The 23,902-nt window shown below is 43.5% G+C and overlaps 2 protein-coding genes across 3 annotated transcripts in view; one reads left to right on the plus strand and one right to left on the minus strand.

The window, feature by feature from the left end:
• The window catches only part of chd3 (chromodomain helicase DNA binding protein 3), a 44,051-nt gene extending 32,423 nt beyond the window's left edge, over positions 1-11,628 (plus strand). For both annotated transcript variants that reach the window (XM_078291616.1, XM_078291617.1), the window contains exons 38-40: positions 386-549; positions 876-1,002; positions 9,162-11,628. In XM_078291616.1, the coding sequence (XP_078147742.1) occupies positions 386-549; positions 876-1,002; positions 9,162-9,265 (395 nt within the window). In that variant the 3' untranslated portion in view covers positions 9,266-11,628. The remainder of the gene's footprint in view (positions 1-385; positions 550-875; positions 1,003-9,161) is intronic.
• Positions 11,629-13,410: 1,782 nt separating this feature from the next.
• Positions 13,411-22,447, minus strand: tnfsf12 (TNF superfamily member 12). Its single transcript, XM_071909118.2, has 6 exons — positions 21,908-22,447; positions 20,231-20,312; positions 18,331-18,387; positions 18,126-18,149; positions 17,866-17,993; positions 13,411-17,022 (listed from the first exon to the last, which is right to left on the minus strand). Exons 1-6 carry the CDS (start codon positions 22,079-22,081, stop codon positions 16,744-16,746), a joined length of 744 nt encoding a protein of 247 aa, XP_071765219.1. The 5' UTR covers positions 22,082-22,447; the 3' UTR covers positions 13,411-16,743.
• Between the last annotated feature and the right edge of the window lie 1,455 nt (positions 22,448-23,902).

The following is a 23,902-nucleotide window of genomic DNA, read 5'->3' on the forward strand; positions in this document are numbered from 1 at the left end:
AGGAAAAACTACTGAATGAACTGAATGAACCTGGACATTGAGTGAAAAAATATTACCTGGGTCTACCTTGCCATGATTGTGTGTGTCATATGTATAATTTTTAGTCTAGAATTTCTTTATGTGAATCAATAAAGTATCACAATATTATGAAGCCCAACAGAGGGATGCAAGCTAAAAAAAAATTAAACTTTCTACAGAAGTGAAACACAAAAGTCAAAAATCTGATGGTTTTATTGGTTAGAAATGTATATTTACGCCTACTGGTGCAGCATGAGGTCACCATGAAAGATGCTGTGTTTTCCAGGAGGTAAAAGTAACGGGAGTTCACTTTAAAGGACGTGTCATTTGAGTGTGTCGTTGTTGTTGTGTGTTGTTGTCATGGCAGTGTTGAACCAGCTGGAGGAGCTGCTGAGTGACATGAAGGCTGATGTGACCAGGCTGCCGGCCACGCTGTCCAGAGTGCCACCCATCGCCGCCCGCCTCCAAATGTCCGAGAGGAGCATCCTGAGCCGACTGGCCAGCAAGGGCACCGAGACGCACACGCCCCCGGTCAGCATGCACACACACACGCTGCACACACGCTGCACACACTCACAAGCTCCAACCTGCTCCAGCTAGCTGCACTCAGTGGAAAAATAATGGATGGATGTGGGCCAATGTAAATAAATTTCCCATTATCTTGTCACACACCTGTGCATCTGTACTGATCTAGAGTCAGCTTACACAAGTTCATGCCGTCTTATTTCGCCTTATATAAAAATATTTGAAATATTTCTTATATATCATATTTCTCATAAAAGAATAATAATCCCATCTTCTCACTGGTGCAAAAACATTTACAAAACAATCCTCCTCCTCTCCCTCCCTCTGTGCAGCCCATCCCTCCCGGACCCTACGCCACCCCTCAGAACTACGGAGCCCCCTTCACCCCCGCCCCCCCGAGCGCCCTACTCATGGGAGGGGCCAACTACAGCCAGATGCCCCCCGGATCCTTCATATCAGGTCAGTGTGCGAAGCGCCGTTCGCAATGACGGCCTCTCCTCAAGTCATGGATGGAGGAGTGGCCAGCGATTTTGGTTGAAGTGTTATTTCTTCTGTTGTCTTCTTTCAGTTAATGATCAACCAGTGCAAAGTGCAGTGAAGACATGGAAACTGCACTTTTGTGTATGTGGATGTGTGTGTGTGTGAGAGCGAGAGAAAGAGAGAGAGAGAGAGAGAGAGATGTATGTGTCACTATCAGTAAATGTTTACAGCAAAATATAGCAAATATTTCAAAATGTACATGGATAAGCAATACATATTATTAGGCTATTGGACAGTAATAATTACAGTATTGTAGGAAACCTACTGAACAGTACACTAGTTGGTTTGATCTTTATCAAGTATGGCAAGCTGACGATGTAGAAATCTGGACTTGATTGCTTTGGCAACTTGCGCTGATGATGGACAAAACCAGTCCAAATTTTGTTCCCATTTAAAGATATCCTCTGAGGAATTCCATCTTTATATGGTCATTTTGTCGTGGAAAACATTCAGCCAAGAATATAAAAGATTGTTTGGGCTTTATCAAGTGCTGACTCTTAGAATTAGGGGGATATTTCAGGAAAATTTCTATGCGTTGTAGTGAAGATATTGTGTGTGTGAGAGAGGCTCTTTGGCAGAGTACAGTGTAATTTAACCCTTAAACTTCAACTTTTATATGTGTGCCAGAGGACGACCTGCTCAGTTATAAAGTAGCACTGTTTTAAGCACTTAATGGACAGACACCTAAGCCCCTTAAGCTTAGGTTGTGAAATCCTCAAAATCCAGAGAGGAGCCGATATCTGAGAAAAACATCTGTAGCAGAGTTTCTGATGTGGCTGCCAGGAAGACACCTGAAATAGACATTACCAAAATCAAACACGAAACGTGCCATGAGGCTATATTAAGGCATTTTCATCTCTTAACATGTCTAACCTCAAAACCTCAATACTCTGCTCAGCACTAATGACACATTTTGCAACAATAAAGCACAGTCTGCAGCACTATCAAAACTGTCTGAGGAGTATTTTCTTTTTTGAGCATGTTTATTTTCCCTTGTGCAGTCCATTTGTAGCATTCATTGCTTATTAAGTTAAGTATTTTTTAATTAAAATCTTAAACAGCTCCATCTATATTCTTTTGGCTTGTGGTCCAAGTCTCCCCTCGTCTGCAGTCTGTCAGAGCGCGCTGGCAGTTTTGTGAATTTATTTTCTCATAATTAGTTTTGGTAACAGCATATGTTCGCCAGACACACTCTCTACTCTGCATGTGTATTCGTGTTCGGAGACGTTTAGATAGCAGAGATGTGGCAGAGATAACTGGTAAAACCTGATATTCCCCAATGGTATTGCCCTAAAAAACCACAACACCCAGCTCTTTCAATCTTGTGTCTGACTCGTACTTAGTACATCTTGATTTATGTAATTGTAGACCGAAACATCTGTCAAAGGCATTGCATTTTAGGGAGCTAGGGCCTTTCTCTGAAAATGTCATTATGCCGAGTCTGTCCGTATCTGGCCATGCCAAGAAAACATTCGGACCAGAGGACTTTGTACCAAGGTATTTTGAGAGGGACAGAAACCGCAGAGGAGTTTGGTTGTGTAAACGTCGTGTTGCGACTTGTGAACTGGCCGAGGGCTGGGCTGAACGCTGGTGTTCAGAAATAGTTGCGCGCAAGTTGTGTTGCTCCGTGGGTGTTGCGGGGGCCTCGCCGTACCGCGGCGAGCCGAGCACAGCTGAGAGCGGCCTGAGCCGAGCCGAATGCAGTCTGAACATACTGAACTCTGGCAGGGCGCAAGCATTCAGCAAATGGGGCCACATTTGTGGTCTTGATTGGGGTCGCGGTGGTTACTGACCTTTTTAGACTCCAGCCAGAGCAAAAGAGGGAGGGAGAGTGAAAGAGAGAAATGGGCAGAGTTAAAATAACAAAATCCTCTGATTTTTGCGACCTCCTAGCCTCCCTCCATTAGTCCTCTCCAGAGACAAGCTCCCATCTCACCCCCACTCTTGAGTACACAAAACATGTCCAAAAATACACATGTCTGCCTTAGCACTTTTTAACTGCAGATCCACTACTTAAGCTGCACTCTGTGAACTGGAACAGAAAATGTAATGATACATTAAATGCTCGAATGAAGGATCTTTTTTTTTTGCCATCTCAGCGTACAGAGTCAACACATATCCAATGGTGATATCTCGACATTGGCTCGATACCCTGAATTGCGTTTTGGAAAAGCTGTTTGTGACGTGTCATCATTACTGCCATGACATCGGGAGGAAGCCTCTCCACTGTAGAAGAGTACCTTCACTAAAAGGAGTGCCACATTATAGACACGACTTCCTCCTTTAGGGGCAGCAGGGTGGCGTAGTGAATAGGGCGATCGGCCTTCGACCGGAGTACGCGGGTCCGGGAAGCACCCGCCCTGCCGAGGTGTCCTTGAGCAAGACACTGAACCCCCGCCAGCTCCAGAGGGGGGCGCTGCTCTGTAGCCGACCTCTGACCTCTGACCTCCCCTGCGGAGGCGGGAGGCAAACAAAAAGAGAATTCCCTTCGGGGACCAGTAAAGTATCACATTGTCCTGCTCCCTCCCCGAGTCTCCACTACAGTCTGCCGCTTGTCTGCCCCCACAGAAGCCGCTGCCGCTGCTGGGGCCACCGGGGGAGCTGCTGGGGGAGCCGCAGGAGGGCCCGCCGCCGCTGCTGCTGTGTGCCAGAAGACCAAGGAGCACGATGTGATGCAGCGGCAGCGTGTGGTGGACCTGTGGAAGGACGGCAAGTCGGAGGGCGCCATCGGGCAGGAGCTGAGGATGCCCAAGTCCACGGTGCACAGCATCATCGTCAAGTACCGCCTCAGCAACACCGTGGAGAACCTGCCGCGCAACGGCCGACCCAAGAAACCCTGAGGGGAGGAGAGATTGAATGGATGGATGGATAGGGAAGCTAAAGAAAGGGAGAGAAGACGGACCATTTGAATAAAACATGCACAGTGTCGGAATGTAAAAAACATGGAGACTGAAAGAGAGAAGATGGAAGCCAAAGGGAAGGGAAGAGACGTTCTGACGAAAACATGAATGTATGAGGAGCAAGCGAAGCCGAATAGGACCCAAGGACACGGCGCTTGGAGGAAAACAGATAACTGCTGGAATGTGTGAAAGAGAGGGAGACACACCGAAAAGACATAATCCAAGCAAGAGGCAGAGAGAGGAGAGAAGCGAACGTTTAGAAGCAAAAGCTCGCTGGCTGGATTGAAGGAGGGAGGGAAGGAGGAGAGGAGAGAGGAGAAGACATGAAAAGGAAAGAGAGGTGGCGGCACTTTGATCCATAAAAGAAAACAAGCAATCAACCGGAGAGAGCGGAGAGGGGGAGGAGGGGATGCATGGCGTCCAAAAAAAGAAGGGAGAGGTGAAAAGCTGGCTTTCTGAGATCAAGCACTAATGATGCATGGGGAGAAAATGAGACAGAGTTGGACCGAGAGAGGGAGAGAGAGAGAGAGAGAGAGAGAAAGAGAGATGACCTGTCTGGCGCAAACAAATACTTGAGCACAAAAGAGGAGCAGAGAAAGAGCGCTACTGAAAAAGGCCAAAAATCTGACTTTTTGAGGGGAAAGCTGTTGGCCGAGCAGCGGACTGAGAAGAGACTAGAGAGGAAAAAAGAGAGTATGTTAATGCAATCAAGGGGAAACGTTTTCAAGAATTCAGATATGAGGCTTGAAATAGAGAAAAATGCAAAGAAGGCAGATTTTTTTTTGTTTTATTCCTCCGTTCGCTCATCAGACAGATTTCTTGATGTTCTTTTTCTGTCTCCCCTCCTGCTCCGAAAAAGATTTCCCCCCGGATCAATCCTTTATCTGCCCCGCCGACTGAACAAGCCTGTCCCCTTGCTCCGACCCTGTACTCCCTCATTCCTCCACAATCCTCCACTCCTCCTCTGCTCCCCCCCCCCCCCCCTCTCTCTCTCTCTCTCACACACACACACACACACTCTGGACCTCACACACACACAACCTGAAAAACCTGCAAAGACCTTAATTTATCTGCTCAGTACAAGAAAGCTGAAATCCAAACTCAAGCCGAAAGGGGGACGATCTCGGATTGTCTCACTTCAACTGGAAGAAAGAAATAAAGAAAGAAAGAAAAGAAGAAAAGAAAGAGAGAAAAGAAAAGAACGAACGGCTTGTCTAAGTATAACTACTTCCCATGGACTCTTTTGCCCTGGCATTCCAAGCTCAACCAAGCGTAAAAAGAAGCATAGATATAGAAAAACTGGGACTGGTTTTGCTACGCTGCCTTTGTCCAACTTAACCAATCAGTAGCAACACTGCTAGGAGAATGACCAATGTGACGGGCTAATATTGAGACATGTACTGTGTACTGTATTACAAAGCATATTTACTGTAGCACCTTTTTTTGCGGGGTCACTTAAAGGGGAATATCACTCCTTTTGAAGAATTTACATTTGCTATTTTTATGACCCTCGATAGCAGAAATCAGTATTTATGAGCGCGAACAGCTCTTCCCCCCCAAAAGCCAGAGAAGCAAGACTGCAATTTGTCACGTCGTCCCGATGCGCTCCCTGGAGTCGATTCATTGAGAGAAAATGGGAGACTCGCTTTGAAGTGTTTTTTTTTTTTTCTGAAATTTAACGTTCTTACTCCGGCTCTATATTATGGCATTGCTGCGGGTTCCGCGCTGGAAAATGTCCCCCGATTCCCCCCAGAAAATAAAACACTCTGCACACTGTCATGGTTTTTCCAGTTCCGTCCGCGCAGAGCTGTACATCAGTGTGACATCCCAGAGTAGGGGGCCGGGACGAACCCTTCTGCCTTGCTTCTGGAGTGAACAGTAGTGAACGATCACTTATACAGTCCAGACGTTTCTAGGCCATATGAATAGTATTTCAAAGCTGAAACTCAGTGGTATTTCCCTTTAAGCTTGATGGATGCAAAGACAGGAAAAGAGGGGCAGTTGTGCGGCCTGCAATGAGGATGTATGGGTGTGTAGGCTGAGGTATGCTGTGTGTGTGCGTATGTGTGTGTATGTGTGTTTATACATGTGTGTGTGTGTGTGCATGTGTTCTTGTATTTGTACGTAGTAGCACTGCCATTTTCTGCACCAAAACATGACAATTCATGACTCAACCTACCCGTCCTGATTAATTTACTAAACATACAACAGAGCAGAGCATTCAAGGTTGATCTGCATATCTGTACACGCACACACACACACACACACAGACACACACACACACACACACACACACAGAGTTCTAGCTAGCATGTGTGGCGCACTTGTACTTGCGTGGACGTACATGCAAATCGCTGCTGTAATGGGAAAACCTTTTAACTCCAGTTTTGTTGACTTTCATTCAATTGATTTCATGGTTCTCCACGGGTTGAGAAAATTCTACTTTGGTTCATGAAACTCTTTCAAAACTCCATTGGACTCCAAAATGGATGGTGTTCAATCCAAAAACAAGCCTGTTTTTCTTAACTCCTGAAAAGTTGACATTTTGGAGATGCAAGGTTTTCACCGACTAAATGTTTTTGCATAAATACACTCACTCAAAGCTGCTGTGATGGATTCAGCAACCAACTTTGTTGACCAACTCCACTTCTCCTGAACAGTAGGCAGGACCTACGCAGGAGAAACACAGGTCGAAGTCTTGGCCAGTAACATTTTTCATTGTCTGCCTTATGTTTTTTTACATTTTAGATGCATCGTCCATTGTCTGTACTTCACTGCCTAAGCAGTAGGCTTACTAGAGGGATGAATTGATTTCAAAGCTGTAATAATTCTGCTATATATATATACTTTGGTGGGCGACAGTACCCCACTATGCAAGTATAAAACAGTATAAAATCACTGCCAAACTAAACCGGGGCTACGGAACGTACAAAGTTAACCAGTTTCCACCGACAAAAAACTGCCAGTATGCAACACTAACTTTTCTACCTGCAGTAGCCATGACTGGACTCTGGAGCTGCTGCTACTGTGAAACTGCAGAGCAAGGGATGCGTACAAAATGATAGAGGAGGAGGAGGAGGAGTGGAGATGGGGAGAGGTGAAGTTTCGCCGAAGGAGAGGAGGAGAGAATGGAAGGGGGGGGTGGGGTGGGGGGGGTTGGATTTGGAAGCAGAGTAAGATGTATGATGTTGGAGATCACAGAGAGAAGCTGTTATCTGGTTGTAATACATGTACTTTGTTGCATTCCTCTCTTCACCGCCTCTTTACCTTATATGCCTTTTTGTTGCCTCTCGTCTAGTCGGGAGTACTGTGCCGTTACTCCACTGTCCTATTTTTTCTTTCTCTCTCTCTCTCTCTCTCTCTCTCTCTATCCCCGTGTCTTCTCTATCCTCAACTTCTCCCTCTCTTTTTTTTTCCGCCATCACCCCTAATTTCTCTCGCTCTTTCACCGAGTCTTTACCTCTGTTTGTGCTGCTTCTTATCAGATCGGGTTTGTCACCCCCGCACTTACTGACTCCGTCTCTCTCTCTCTCTCCCCATCCCCTGTATTGGCCTCTACTGGCGAGTTGCCATACGTTTTCCCATAAGTGGTCCCCCCCTCTCGGGCTCCACACACACACACACACACACACGTAGACTTGCAGCAGTAGAAGTCACCCGTACCCCCTCACCCCCACCCCCCCACCCCCCACCCCTCGGCCCCAATACTACTCCACGCTGCTTATCACAGCTTTGATCGAGACGGGGGTGTTATGACAGTTTATCTTTTCTCGGGGCGCGAGTGAGAGAAGTGCTCTGTTAGTCTCTGGCTATTCCTGGCTTTGTTTTGGAAGGAGAACTAAACTCGTAGTTTCACTCCCCGAGCAATTTCATGATAGCACACAAATGTGGGAAGCACAGATCCTTTTGTTGGCCAGATATACAGCCTTGTAGAAAGAAGTTCATTTGTATGTGTGTGTGTGTGTGTGTGTGCATGTGTGAATGTGTGTGTCTGACTATGTTGGTGTGTGTGCGTGCGTGCTTGCGTACGCGTGTGTGTGTGTGTGTTTATACTCATTGCCGGCCCCACTTCCTCAAAGTTAATAGTTATGCATTCTGGGGTTCTATCATTATTGTAAACATGATATATGTAATATGATATGATATTGATATTCTGTAATGTACTGTATTATGCAAGTTTGCTCATTAAAAAGGTCATCAAAGTACTTATCAAAGTGCTGAGTAGCAGAAGCCTGGATGGGTTTGTTTAATACAAGACAACAGAAAAACAATGTGTCATTCCCCTTAATTTAAAGGTGATACGCGTAACATTTTGCAGTTAATTGTGATTTCTTGGTACAATTACTGTAAAAATATGAGACCATGGCTGAGATGATTGGTAAGCTCTATCCCACACCAGTGACACTGCTAATGTTTCTCAAAATGAACAAACAGGATGTTGCCACTTGTCCCTGCTCCTTCTTGGGTCAAACGTTTTCTCTTTCACTTTAACAGAAGATGACAAACATGATAGTGATTTTTCCATCGGCCCCTTCACTCCCTCCACCGTTCCTCACATGGAAAAGTTTTAGTTCTGTTGGCGTTGGAAGAACAGCGCCCTCTTCCCCTTTTTGTGCCGTAAAGCAATACAGCAGATTCTCCGCGAAATCCGACCTGGTGGCACACAACGTAAACTGCAGAGCAGAGGCGGACGATCTTCTCTGTGACGGTCTGCTTTTGTTTACAGTAACTATACTAATGTGTCAAAATGTGTTCAAATGCTACACATAGCACCTTTAACTCTTAACTGTAACGTGTTGAACAGTGAGGGTGTTTTACAGGTCAAACACATGAACATGTTTATCTGCTGTGATCCTTTGGAAGCATATGGGCATGGTTATTCAGGGAAAGGTGATTTGCATTTGTGTGTGTGTGTGTGTGTGTGTGTGTGTGTGTCTGCACCTGTGTGTGTGCGCATTGAAGTGTACATTTCAGGATTGGGGTGAATTCACTTTCAGTTCAAAGCTTCGATTGTCCTCAGATTTCACTCAGCATCGTTTGCCGTACAGAAGTTCCTGTTTCCAGTCGATAAGAAAGAGAAAGCATTAAGCCGAGTTGCATTTTGAACTGGGCGAACTGAAAATAGTCTGACCCAAACCAAACCAAACCAAACCCTGCTGTGTCTCTCTCCCCCTGCAGTGCTGAACGGGCCTCCCATGTCTGTTAAGAAGGAGAGGGAAGCAGAGCTGCTACTGAGCCGGCGGGAGCAGCGCAGCGGAGAGGTCATCTGTATCGACGACTAAACCACACACACACACACACACACACACACACACACACTGACACCCATTTGCTGAAAACGTATTCTTAAATTTCTCACCAAGTTTAAAGTTGGCGATACTGTATAATACCTGAAAATGCTCTTAAACAGCAACATTTAACCATGAATCCAGTATTAAAACTGTAATTGACTGACTGAGGGTAAACCTATTTACCAATTAGTGATTGTAGTTGCTCCAGTTGATACACACACACACACACACACACACACACACACACACACACACACACAGCTGTAGATATCACTGCTACACCTCTTTAAAACGATTCCTCCAAAACATTACTCTGCTGACTGGTACTCGCAAAAACTACAATCACACACACACACACACGCACGCACCACACACACGCACGTGCACACACACATGCACATACTGTACATGGACACACACACACACACACACACACACACACACACACACACCTGCATACAGTCCACATTGTCTCATAACTTCTTGTGATCTTTTCTCGTCTGCCTCAAACCATTATACTCCTCATAAACGGCCTATTCATACAGGCCTCCTCTTCTAGGGATGCTTCTAACCTCTCTCTCACACACACGCACACACACGCACACGCACACACACACAGAGTAAATACACTAAATGCTCACCGAACCTCAATCCTAGAACCTTCTAGATCTCTCAGTAGGCCGCGACCGTGTAATCCTTGCCCCCGAATACTGACAGGAATCTGCATGTGAAGCTGCGTAAAATTTCCCATTTCCACTCAACGCACCACACCGCTCCTCCCCTCCCCTCCCCTCCCTCCCTCCATCCCGCCCCCCCCTGAAGCATGCTCTAATCACAATAATGCTGTGTCGTGGAAAGGAAAAATAAGAACAACAAAAAAAGAAAAACTCTCGGTATCAAGCTGTGCCTACAGTCGTTTTAATACTGTTTCTATTCCTCTGAGGAGGCTGAAACCCGGTTTTCAGTCCAAGCACAGCTCGAGCTTTTTTGACCTTCTCGTCATTTTACTTTGATGGTACATGTTAAAGATAACACAAGTAACAAGATATATCAAGTATATCTCTCCCCGCCCCTCCCCCGATGATGGAAGTGGTTGGTTCTAGTTGTATGTACAGAGCTTTGAGGTATTTTTCGGGGAGCTGAAGCGGCGTGACGTTTGTTCCGGCAAGGCCTTGCCGTCACGACGCTATTTTTCAGAAACCTCCTATGAATGTTTGTAACCTTTCATAAGCAAGTCAGTGTTATTAAAACCTATTGAACACTCCTCTTGATACCCTTTCCCTTTCCCCCCTTTCAATCAACCTCTTTTCCCGTTTGTTTTTGTTTTTTTTCCAAGTTTCTATTTCTTTCTACGAATTCTGTGATATACTTTGCATATTTAAACGGCTCATTCGTGTTCTCTTGTGTTTTTACTCTCGCGACTATGATTATGAGTATTGTTGTCGTCGATGTTGCTATATTGTCCTCGCTGTTACTATTTGAGAAAGAGCTTCTACCAAAAGAGACATTTTTTTAACAGAAACTATGAAAACGATACAGTATGTGCGACACACGATGCACCTCTTCGCCACGTCGTCCTACAATAAGAGAAAGCAAAACGAAGAAGTTGAGCTAACTTCAGAACTAGATATATTACAAGAAAACAACTCACCTTTCTTGCTTCCATTTTAGATTTGGGGCTTGCAAATGACATATACATATATAGTAAATAGACCATATGTAACCCTAAATGCTTTTATGAGCGACTTGAAAATGTATACTATCTAACCCCAGTAAAACGACATGATTTTTGTGTGGACAGTCAGAGGCCGGCAGTTAGTATTGAGTCCATTTTATAAACCGTATCATTAAAATACGCCTTAATAAACATAGCTGAACAAATGTAAAGTCATAAAACAGAATTAAGAACCTGATGTCAACCTGTAAATGTAGTCAAATCAGTCCACTTTAAGTTAGGCCTGAGCATATTTCTAGAAAAAAAAATAAAAAACTGTAGGTAGGATTTCCTTTATTCCATAAACCCTGGACATTTTACACTGATCCACCAAGTAAACAGTCCATTTTACAGATTATGTTTCATACAGGAGTTTTGCAACCCCTTAACTAAAATGTTGTGTCAAAACGAGCACTTACTTTACTTTTTTTTTTCCTTTCCACTTTTACTTTGTCCTCTTTTTTCCCAGAATTTTGTGTTGATTTCTGGGTATCTTGTGTCACTGTGTCTGTAGTGGTGCCGATCCAACGATGAGTGGCAGTGAAAACATGTCAATGATGACGCATCTCTTTATTTTTTCTTTCTCTTTTTTTTTTGTTTTTTTTGTTTTTTTTTTTGTTTGTAATAAAATTGAATGAAATGAAAAGAGCAGTGTGTGGATTTGTTTTTTGAAGGAAATGATCAAGATGGCCTTTGTATATTATGTAGATTATTAGAGAAGACGTGTATTCTAATATAAATCTTACAACATGCTCTATTATCACTTAAAGCCAAGGCAAGGCAAGGCAAGTTTATTTATATAGCATATTCCGTACACAAGGCAATTCAAAGTCCTTTACACAATGTATATAAGACATTAGATGAGAAATACAGGATAAGAAAAATAAAAAAAACAAATAAAAAGAGATAAAGTGTGTAAGAAGAGAATAAATAAAGAATTAAAATGCATAAAAAGACAATAAAGAGCCTAGTTAAAGCCAAAATGCCTCATAAAAGACTAGATTTTATATAAAAGACTAGATTTTAATGCATTATATCTGATAAATCTGAGTCAATAAACCAACTGAGTACATTTCACATTTAACTAAGAACCCAGAAATTGAATAGACTCTAAAATCCAAAATTTTAGATCCAGTTGCAGTGCGATTGTGACCAGACGTTTAGTAGTTCAAAGCGAGGGAATGAGTAATGCTCCGCCCTCTTTTGGTGGACATGCCCTTGAGCAAGGCATTGCACCCTCAACTGCACCAGAGCAGCTGCTCAGTCACCCAGAGCAGGAGGCGAGGAAGTGTTTTCACTGGGCAGCTTCAAACTGTGAAAAGGAATGAATGAGCGTAACGCCTGGCTTTGCTGAAAACAGAAATCAAGTGGGCTCTGTTGACGCCACGGCTGATAAATGAATGTAAAAATAAGTCAGTTAAAGCTCGAGTAAGAGCCGTTAAATAGACCCAGCAGGCCTGTTTTCACAGAATCTATCCTTCTGAATGTTGATGCTGTGGATGCTGCTGAGCCAGGCAGATGTACGTGGGAGGCTGTGGGAGCGAGGCAGTGATTCAGTGTCTCCCCTTCCCAGGCTTTTATCACACCTTCCTCTCCCACGCACACACACTCACTCACACACACACACACACACAGACACAGACACACAGACCTTGAGGAGCAGCAGATTTCTGAATCGGGTGACACACATGGCTGGTGATTCATGGTGACTGAAGGTGAAGAGTCACGCTGCAGAACGTGGTCGACTCACTGAGAACAGTTACTCAAGCGTATGTGAACCTCACTTCAACTCCCTTTAAGCGCTCTTATACACACTTACATGCTCAGTACAGATAATATATTGATTGTTTCTGGTGAATGCTTTTCTGTGCCAAGATTCACATATTAATATTACATTTTAGGGGTGTTTTAGGGGTTAATGTTCTTATCTAAAGCGGCTCACAGGCAGAGCTTCAGTATCTTGACCAAGCAACTGATAATGTCATGACTGTCAAAATGTAATAAAATCTCCCTTTAAGTGGGTTGAAATAAAACTGTAATAAAACCTGTTAATATAGGCCTAATAAATTCCCAAATAATGTAATCTTCACTCTTCAGATTGTTACATGAACTGCCATTTATTATATTTGAAGGACTGTAACTGGATAATGTAATAAATTGCTGGATAATGTAGAAAAATCACATTATACCATTAAATGGTGACTATTACATCATAAGAGGTGAAACATTTTTAACTGATGATGTAATTATATTGACTAATGATGTCACAACTCATAAAGATAAGATGAATATGATAACTTGGGTTATTAAGCTACATTTTTCATTATTACATGATCAGTTAAGATATGCTACACCTATTAAAAAGTTATATTTGCCAGTTAGTAATTTGACTTCATGACATTTCTTACATTAACAAGTTTTATTACATTTTCAATCCATTTATAGAGACATTTCATTACATTTTCGACTTATTATCCGTCAGTTATTACTGTATCAGTTGCTTCACACCTTGACCAAACACACAGGCGTTCATGGAGACGCGCCGGCTGTTATTCTCATCTTTTTCACAAAACAAATTGATAGTTTCCTTTCAAAAAAACAACAATAAAAGGGTTTATTTAACATGGATGAAGAGCGAGTTAAGAAAAACTCCAGGCGTTGCATACATCATCACTTTACAAACAACTTCTTCACAAGACTTCTTCACAGACGGGCTTCTTTGTGCGAAATAGGGATGTTTTTTCGGGGTGGTAATAAACTTTGACATTTAGAAAAATAGGAATCGGGGGAGGGAAGTGTGTGTGAGACTCGTGGGGAGGGGGCGGGGGGGCGGTGGGGGGTGCTAGGCATGCTTTTCCTCAAAGGCTTTCAGCTATGTGGTTCAGGTTCAGATTCAGGAAGTGAAAATTTAGATGGCTGCTTGTCTATGTGTGTGTGTGTGTGTGTGTGTGTGTGTGGGGGGGGGGGGGGGTTTCAGTAAGGCAAAGGGTTGCTTGTATGTGTGTTTGTGCATGTGTGTGTGAGAGAGAGAGAGTCTGTGTGTGAACCTGTACATGTAGGGATGCAGTAAGGCAAAGGGCGGCTTGTGTGTGTGTGTGTGTGTGTGTGTGTGTGTGTTACAAACGGTGCTGACAGGGAAATATGAGGTGCGCAGGGGGATGAGTGAGACACAAAAGGGAAGAGGAAAACGATTAGGAAATCAAACAGGATATAATGTCTACAATTCAATCCCACATTTTCCATTTGTGAGCCTCGGATGAAACACGACTGCTTGGCTCCCATTAAAACACTACATTTACTGCAGTAAAGTGCTGAGAAGAAACCAATGCGGTCCGTCCACAAAAACTACTTATAAACAAGAGTAGGAGTGCTGAAACCAACTGCTAGAAATACACACTGTTTGTATAGTACTAAGGAATATTACAGAAAGCAGCAGCATATGAGAGAATGGAATGAGTACAGGCTTTATAATTACAACATACAAGAACAGAGCTTCGCTTCCAAAACGAGAGAGAAAGTGACACCTACTCTTACAAAATGATTGAGAACACACAGTTAGAACAAATTATAGGAGTTTTTAACAATACAGTAGGTATTATAAGTTCTTGGTTGACAAAATGATACTTTAACAAACTGAATCCTCTATAGTTTAGAGATATTGAATGATTGTACTTCAGGTAATGATTTTCCAAAATGGATATATGGCATTTTGGAGTAGAACTCTTCAATTCATCTGTCCCAATTTGCTTTTAAAATAATGTAAAGCTTTTATATACTTACAAATGAAAGAGTTTGTGTTATAACCATGTACAATGAAATAAGATATCTACAAACTGCAGCCTAGAGCTAAAACATGGGCAACGAGTTGCAGTCTAAAGAGAGTTTGGCAACAAAACGAACGTCTTTTGCATTATTTAAGATGGTTAACAAACATACTAATGCAATCTGATGAGCAATGATGGGAGAACTGAAACTAGACTATAATTATCCTTCATAAGAACTGGTGAGTTATTAATAAAGGGGGATGACCCTTGATTTAAGGACTCACATCGCATTATTTCTCTAATACTTTCTCAAAGTCAGAAAACTTTGATCTGTGATGTCATCAAGGTGTATAACCTGGAACGGCTCCATTGACATTAAATGTCAGACTGACTTCCCACACCCATGGGTGCTCTCTGTGTCAACGCTTCAATCTTTTCCACTTTATTCTAGAGCTGTGCGCTGGTGTGATATTACTGACTTGGCGTTGGGACAAACTTTTCTCTTCATTCCTGTCTTTCAGGAATGAGGTGAATAGTCACTAACACAAGTTGAGCTGTTGTACGACAAAACATACTGTATGTATTCTCTAATGATTTTTTAACATTTTTAGTATTACTGTTAGCTAAATCATTAGTATGTTTCATAAATGCACAAATGATCACTGCTCTCCTCTGGCTTTGCTACAGGTTCATAACATTGAAATTACTATTAATATCTTCCTGATAATCTATAATTCATAGAATCAGAAAATGCAGCACAATGCTCTTGCTTAGGCACTACTTCAATACAGAATCGGTGTGGCATTTTATATCAATGTGTAAAATGTAAACCCTACTCACAGCTTTGGATGTGTGAACAGTTCCACAATACTAATCTATGAATGAAACAATTTCTAAATTAACAATATCTTGCTGATTTATAGATGACTTGGAAATGATAGCTACCGTGTTGCCAAAAAGGTATCAAAGGCAGAAAAGAGAGTAGAAAGGAGGCACTAGTTTTAAAGCTACATGCTTTGTTTGCTATAACTTGCACCTACTTTTCAACAGTAAAGCCAGGTAGACTATACATGTAAGGCCTCATTCATAGAAAGGTCTCATAATCAAACTAAACTGATCTTAGAAATGAGCACAAGCAGAAATTCACATCTGTGTTATTTAAAACCTTGAGCTGACATGCCAATGTTCTCGTTTCCATGCCAGCTCCTGATTCGATGTGCACATATCGAAAATATGTGTGAAGCACACAAGTATATACATAGTATATTATGAAAAGGCTTGCGGTATTTCACACACATAGCACACCACATTGTAAAAATCATAAAATCCGTAATCAATGACAGTTTGATTGGTATTTCACACGCATAGCACACTGCATTGGAAAATCATCACATCCATAATCAGTGACAACTCATTTAGGCTGCTGATAGTGATCTGGTGTGTGTTCATGTGCACTCAACCTCCTGAGGCACCGCTGATATAAAAGTGGAAGGTGCATGCACAGCTTTATTCAGTCGAAGTCATTCTCATAAAGCGAGTGTAAGCACAACGTATAAAATGATATGAAGGTTGAGTTGTATGTTTTCATAAATGACGCCCTTGTCTATAAGAACGGCCTCCCATCACATCTGTTCGCTTGGCTGACATTCATCAAGGTCCACTACGGGTCTTGGTTTTACTCCAAAGTCTGCGCTGCTTTCCAAAACAGCGCCGTCGGTCCAGAGAACATTCCATTCACGACTTCCACAAAACTACGAGTTGTCTTTCAAATCAACGTCTTAGCGGCCGCGGGATGTGATGCCCTGACAGCACATGACCGCTAGATCGTGTTTACGGCAACAATACTCTTCGAAATAAAAAAAGGTCATTGCTACAAAACCAAGTGACATTGTTGCACTCAAATGAGTCCATGTACTCTAAACGTCTCCTTCAAAGGTTCCCCCGTCAGATCAGAAGACGCCGAACTCACGCTGCCGACGCTCCGCGGGCCTTCAGTTGACTTTAAAGATGCTGAAGACGTGCGGCGAGGCGGCGGAGGTGCCCAGGGGGTGGAGCCTGAAGGAGGAGCCGGTGACGGCCTGCAGCTCCGTGCCTTTGTCCAGGCGCAGGAGGCCGGACACCTGGCAGGGCTTGAGGAAGTGGAAGGGGTGCGGCCCGGCGGCGGGGGTCGTCCCGTAGCCCTCCATGCACTGCAGCTTCTGGATCCTCTGCCCGTACTGGGCCACCACATCCAGCTTCACATACTGGGACTGCTGCTCACTGAACAACACCTGGACACAGACAGAGAGAAAGAGAAGACTTTCATCCCAAAACCAGATATCAGAACATGATACCTACTCTAGGATTTCTGGGAATTTGACATTTTCATTCCTCTCACTGCCATTTGGAGCCGCCAATGCGCAAAGTTGTTTAATGCCGCTTATTTGATTGACAAAACGTTAACACAGTTACATATTGAATCTTTCATATTTCAGGGACTTCTGGTTTTTTGATCATAGCATTTTGGAAGTCAACCAAATCAAAACAACATATGTTACCTTTAAAGGACACTCCATTACTTTGGCCTTCGTCTGGCAAAATGACAACACTAGCAGATTCAGTTCTCTTTATCTTTGAAATATTGATTGCTGAACTTCTGGTAATTTATTTATTTTTCCCTCAAACTGGATATACAGCATTTTGGAAACTAATGATATTTAAAAAAAACATGTTGCTTTTAAAAAAGTCAACTCTTTTTCTGAATATGTCCACTATAACTTACAGAATGAATGATGAAATTCATTTTCCAAAACGGATATATAGCATTCTGGACTATAACTGTATATAAAATGGAGAGAAGGCCAGCAGGCGGCAATATGGGAAGTGGGGGATGAAGAGAATGACGATGGAGTTAGAGTCAGAAAGTTGAAATTCAAATTCATGAATAAAAATATACTCAAGTACAGCAGAATACAATAGAATACTAAAAGACAAGGGGAAGGAAGAAAGAGAATGTGATAGAAGAAAGCAAAATTAAAGAGAGAGAAAGAATAGGTGAGAGTGGGTCAAGCTGGACAGACAGTGTTCTGTTGTAGTCTTTCATTATTAACGGACTACAACTCCCAGAAGCCTACCTGGCAGTAGAGGAAGTAGACGCCCGCTCTCTCCACGGTGAAGGTGCCTTGCTCTTTGTTGTACCTCACCGCTTTACTCATATTCAACGTCACTTCTTCCCAGCCCTTTATCACACCGCCCTCTCCCACTGAGACACACACACACACACACACACACACACACACACACACACACAGAGACAGGGTTATTCATGACTAAGGCCATGAAGACCAAGTTCCACAGATCATCTTCTAATGTCTTCTATTTTTATGACCCTTACCTTGCTGAGAGGAGACTTTGGTTACTAGTGGAGAGAGAGAGAGAGAGAGAGAGAGAGAGAGAGAGAGAGAGAGAGAGAGAGAGAGAGAGAGAGAGGGGAAAGTCAATTAAGATTTTATGACTGCAATCGTATAGGGGTATATCATAGAAACCACTTCAGCAGATGCTACATAAGACGGCTATAAGGGATCTGCCAAGCCACTTACTATCAAAATGAGACGCCATTTTCCTTCCATTTCCAATCTTCCCTCGCGCCGCTCCCCCTTGCGAAGGGCAGGAAGAGAGAATATGAGTTTGAATGACAAAGAAAAAACGTCTGTGTTTTTTTTTTTGATAAAACAACCGGTCACATCTGCATCTCTCTAATAACGCCGTGTGTGTTAATATGCAGCCGTTCAGATTCCACCTGACTAGCTTTAACGTGGTTAGCAGATGGAGAAGGATTTCCTTTCACGTGCTTCGATATATTTCCTTAAACTGTTATTTTCAGTCGGTGCGTGTGCGATTTTTTTCTGCCGGGGCTAATCTCAGTGCCAGCTGCTCGCAGTCATCTAGAAAATACAGAATACAGAGAGCAATGGGTGCAGAGTGAGACAGACAGAAAGAGAGATGGAGTATGAGAGAGGGGGGAGGAGAGAAGGGAGTGAAGAAAGATGGAGAGGGAGGAGTGAGCTGTGGGGGGGGGGGGGGGGGGAGAGACAGAATAAGATGAAGCATAAGAGAGACGGACAGGAGGAAAAGTGAATGAGAGAACATTAAACGCACAGAGAGAGACGAGGCGAAAATGAGAGAATGCAAAAAAAAAAAGAAAAAAAAAAAGAGAAATGAAGTGCCGGAAAAAAGAGAGAGACAAGAAAGGTCTTTGGCTGCTCTGTGACCCAAAAGAGTTGCAAAGAGAGAGCCGGTCGGTAAAAAGCAGAGTGAAGCAACAGCTATGGCCCCCGTTCAGATAAATACAATAAATAAAACCCATCAGCAAAAGGCCAGAGTAGAAGAAAGAGTGGTCTCGTTATTCACCAAGGGTTTATTTTAGCTTTGCTCTCTGGCCTAGAGGGAGTGATTTCAAACAGAGATATTGCTACATTACCATACGCATGAACTGTGAAATACGTACATTATGTTTCGAGACAGAGCAGCCAAACACTGGGCCCCCCATAGTGGAATATTGAGCCCCTGCTAAAATAACTCGCAGGTGGGTGACCCTGTAGATTTAGGATTTGCTATGGGTGAGCATAAAGCCCTCAGGCCGGCCAGATTTTCTGACTTAAGCTGTCAGTCAAAATGGAAAGAACATAGCATCAGTTGTACCTCAACGGTCAACTTTCCACAAACTGAGAAAAGCTGTTTGGTTTTTTCCACTGATAGCCAAGCGTTTCAACACTGTATAATGCGTTTTGGAAGAGCAAGTCCGCTATCAATTACCTTAAAAATGCTGATACCTGCAGGACATCAATACAACATTTCTTTGGCCAGACATTAGACTCTATAAACGGATCCTTTTGTCAAATTTGGATAACACATTCATTCCTCGACTGAAGTCCGGCGTAAAAATGTCGATTTCAATAAGAGTCTACTCAGACAAACTATGAACTATATCATGCAATCCGGTGACGGTGACGCAAGCAGCGCCTATAAATACTGCAATGATAGGTCATCAAACACCACCACTTTCACAACAAATCATAGCTGTGTCAGCCGTGTCCTGGGGAAAAAAAAGAAATCAATTTCATTCCCTAAAGCGTGCAACAAGGCCTCTCTCCCGCGCCAGCTGGTTTTCTGGGCTCGAGGCCGTTCTGGTCAGACCTGTAATTTCTGAAACAGTCATCCAGCTGCCTACTTTTTCCTGTGTCAACTTTTAGCAGCGGGTAGTGCCTGCGGCCCGCTAGACCCGACCAAAGTGGCATGCGGGCCAAGTCTGGCCTGCGTTTGTGTTAAATGTTCTTCCCGAAAAAACAACAGAGTGCAATTGGTAAGTATATTGTGTCCGTAGCGATATGGGAGATGATCTGGATGGGAAGAGCATTCTATAGGTTAGTGGTGTTGAAGTCAAGTAGATGCAGCTTTAGAAAATGCTAACACACACACACACACACATAAATGCAATACCATCTCTCTTCACTCTCTGCCCCACCAGCAACTCTCTCTTCTCCAGTATGAGCTGAACAATGGCTTTCCTCTGTGTATTCACCTATTGAGAGAGAGAGAGAGAGAGAGAGAGAAGGGGAGGGAGAGAGAGAGAGAGAGAGTCACAGAAAGGTACATAGTCAGAGAGAGACAGCAAGACAGACAGAGAAAATACTCTATTAGCAAGTGACCATTAAGTTTATTATGACTCTGAACTGGCGTGGGCCCCAGACTGCCACAGACAGTTCCTTCCAGCCAGGCAGCCACATAAACAGGCCCGTCTTTTCCAGTATCTTGCCCCTACTGCCATGCTAGGTTTAGAATAGGTCAACCACTTCCTCAGAGAGTGATTGCGACACCTAATGCATGTTTTTAGTGCTTTGCATTCCTCACATTTCTTAACTCCCTTTCTGAGAAAGAAAGAGAAAGAAAACGCCGAATTTTGTCAAGCCAGCAAAGTTTCAAGTCCTTGGCTGGCGGCCCACTGAACGACCCGAGGAGGCCTATAAGAAATAAGAAGAAAAGTGGCCCGGGACGGTGTGTTTAAATATACAGCTACTGGGGAAATGGAGGCATTGAGTTGCTCTTCACTCTCCAGACGTTCACTCACTGGCTCTCATCATGACTTGGCTAACGGTCAAATGGACAGAACGGGGCCCCTTGGGAAAGACTCCAGCATCAACACTCCACGTGTCCAATCTAGGGGTTGTTGTGTGTATATGAGCGCAACCATGTGTGTGTGTGTGTGTGTGTGTGTGTGTGTTTGAGAGAGATTGTGAACATGATACGTGGTCAACCTGTCTCGTGATCTCAAATTCAGTGCATCCTGTATTTCTAAATAATGTGAACTTGAAACCATAAGCATTTCCATTCGTTTGGCTGCGGTTTTCTTGCAGGGGGGCTCTGCAAAATATAATCTGCTTCATGATGCAATCTCATGCATGAGACTAACATTTGCTGCAAGTGCAGAAATTGCAAAACCTACATTTTGCATGAGGATACAGAGTAATACGGAGTAATATCTGCAAATATACAGATTCAAATGATACAACTCAACCCTGACATGTAAAGTGAGGTGGCTATGCGTGTTGCAAACGACTTACACTTGCTACAATTACACCTAGCCTGTGTTTTACGCTCAACGCTTCAGTGCAGTCAGTTGGCTATTATGTGCTCTCATGCCAAGAAGCAAAGGGTTTCCAGTAAATTGGGATAAAATTGGAGCACAACTGGCAGCAGGGCAATTAAACTTGGCGGGGAGGCGAGGGGGGGTGGGGGGGTGGACACAAAAATAAGCAATAACTTGACTGCACTTATTGGTAAGCAATAAAAGTGCCAAGTACCGAGCATATTACCAGCAGAAGTGGTGCTACAGCGGCAAGAACGTGCAAGAGTGAAAAGGAAGGGGGGAGAGGGGAGAAGAGGGGAGAGAGGGGAGAGAGAGGGAGAGGGGGAGGGAGAGGGGGGGTATGTGGAATAGCATTTTTCCATACACCCCCCGCGAAGATTCCCGTAACCGCAGTCACAAAGAAGTTGCATAACAAACACTTGAAGCTGTGCAAAACTCGCAGGGGACTAAACAACATTGTTGATATTGACGTGGAAAATGCATGCTATTCAGGAGGGGTGCTGCGGCGTCGGTTTAGAGATCACACAAACCTGCTCCAGTCGGTCCTGCAGGATCTTAAAGGACTGGGACAGGTCCCGCGTCTGTCGCCAAGTCCACGCCGTAAACAGCGCGCTGCATGCGGCCAGAGACAGAGCCACCAGGGCCAGGAAAGCCCAGACGACCCGCAGCTTGCGCACTCGTCTCCTCTGCAGAATCCGATGCATGTTGGGTGCAGACTGCACTGCTATTCACCGTGGCAGACCATCCGAAATTCCCACTTCAACGCCATTCCAACACAGCATGAAGTCCCACCAAATGCATTTCTGTCCAAAAGTCCATTTTGGTAAGACGCGCAAGTGGGTAGCGTGCAACTAACAGCCGCCGAATTTCAGATGGGCAGCTCCAGTTAATCCTATTTTATGTTTAGTTTATCTGAGAGATTGGATTATTGCAGGATTTTTAAAACAACAAAATATCCGATACCTCCTTTGCACAGATCAAAGCCACCATCCTCCGCGTCTGCCTCGACTGCAGGCCGTCTCCAAATACAAGGGGACGGTGCACGGTGCAACTTGCGCACATCAACTGTTGCATCCTTCTCCTTTTGATTCGTTGACTCAGCTCTCTTGTCTTCCCTTTAACAGCTTGCTGGGGGTCAGTCTATTAGGCGCAGACGGACCTGTATGCTCATGCACTCAGACGCAGACTTGGAGGTAAACTTTCCGTGCGCCAACAGTTGATTCTAATCTGTGATCCCACCGTGCATCCGCCGTAAAAAATCAACGAGGTTAGCACGGGGAAGGACATGAGGCGCACCGGGCTTCCTCTGCTTCTCAAATCACTTTCATCAACTTGCAGCCCTGAAAATGAATGCCACTCACGCGTTAAACAGTCCCGAGTAGAACCACACGGTGGCTCTAGTGTATAGGGCAAAGTTTATACCTGCCTCTTCTCAGTGATGTTCTTATCCACTGGGCCATAAACAGGTGGGTCCCAAACTGAGGTCCGGGGACTTCCAGGGGTCCTTGAGCAGAGCAGGTTCAAGGGGTCCACAGCAAAGTGGAAATAGTCTAATTTCACTATTATCTCATTCACTACGCATTGAACACAATGAGAGAATGTATGAGGATGGATATTTTGATTACAACCCACCCACAGCAGAGACATTCATGCAATTCTACATTAAACCATAACTAAGAACAAAAAATCTTCCGAGACAGGGTTTCTTAGGACAAAGTCTTGTGAAATGGGGGTCAACTATTTGGAGGTCCTGGACAATGAAAACATTTTGGGAGCCCCTGCAAACTCTCCATAGACATATGTGGTGGATGGTACATATAGCCATATGATACTATAGCAACTCCTAATGATAGCAATAATGTCTCCTTAGAGATTTATCGGTAATTCTCAACTAAAATGTGAAAGTATACAGAAGATTTATATTTCTTTAGGAGCAAAATGAGACAGTTGAATTGAAGAGTTCTATTCCAAAACTCTACATGTAAATTTTGGAAAAATCATTATTATCATGTAACATGTATTATCTCTGAAATCCAGAGGATGAGGATAACCAGACGTGTTACTTCATCAACCAAGTACTAAATTTACCTACCATCATTCAAAAAGTAGCATAATTTCTACTGTGCTATCAATTATTTAATACAAGTAGGTGTCACTTTTCCAAATGGTGAATATCTAATTTTAGAATCAAACTTCAATTATACTTTCAGGCATTTCTGAAATGATAAAGAATCTATATCAACACCTGGATGAATTCACTGATAGACTGGAGAAACTATGAAGTGGATTGAACAAAACCACACAGCCACACATAGCACATCACTTTAATAGAATGGAGAGTCAAACAAGTTTTCATTCTTCTGATCAGTGTCAACAGAGTGGATTCATAGTGCAACAAATTGTCAGTTTTCAAGAACGGGTGACAGCGGAGGAACAGAGGAAGAGGAACATTAAACTCTTCTACAAGTCCTGAAGACATACTGCATGTGACATGACTTGGACTTGTGGTATTTCTAATGTAGCAG

The sequence above is a fragment of the Centroberyx gerrardi genome, chromosome 23, assembly GCF_048128805.1.
Source record: "Centroberyx gerrardi isolate f3 chromosome 23, fCenGer3.hap1.cur.20231027, whole genome shotgun sequence".
Classification (NCBI taxonomy): Eukaryota; Metazoa; Chordata; class Actinopteri; order Beryciformes; family Berycidae; genus Centroberyx; species Centroberyx gerrardi.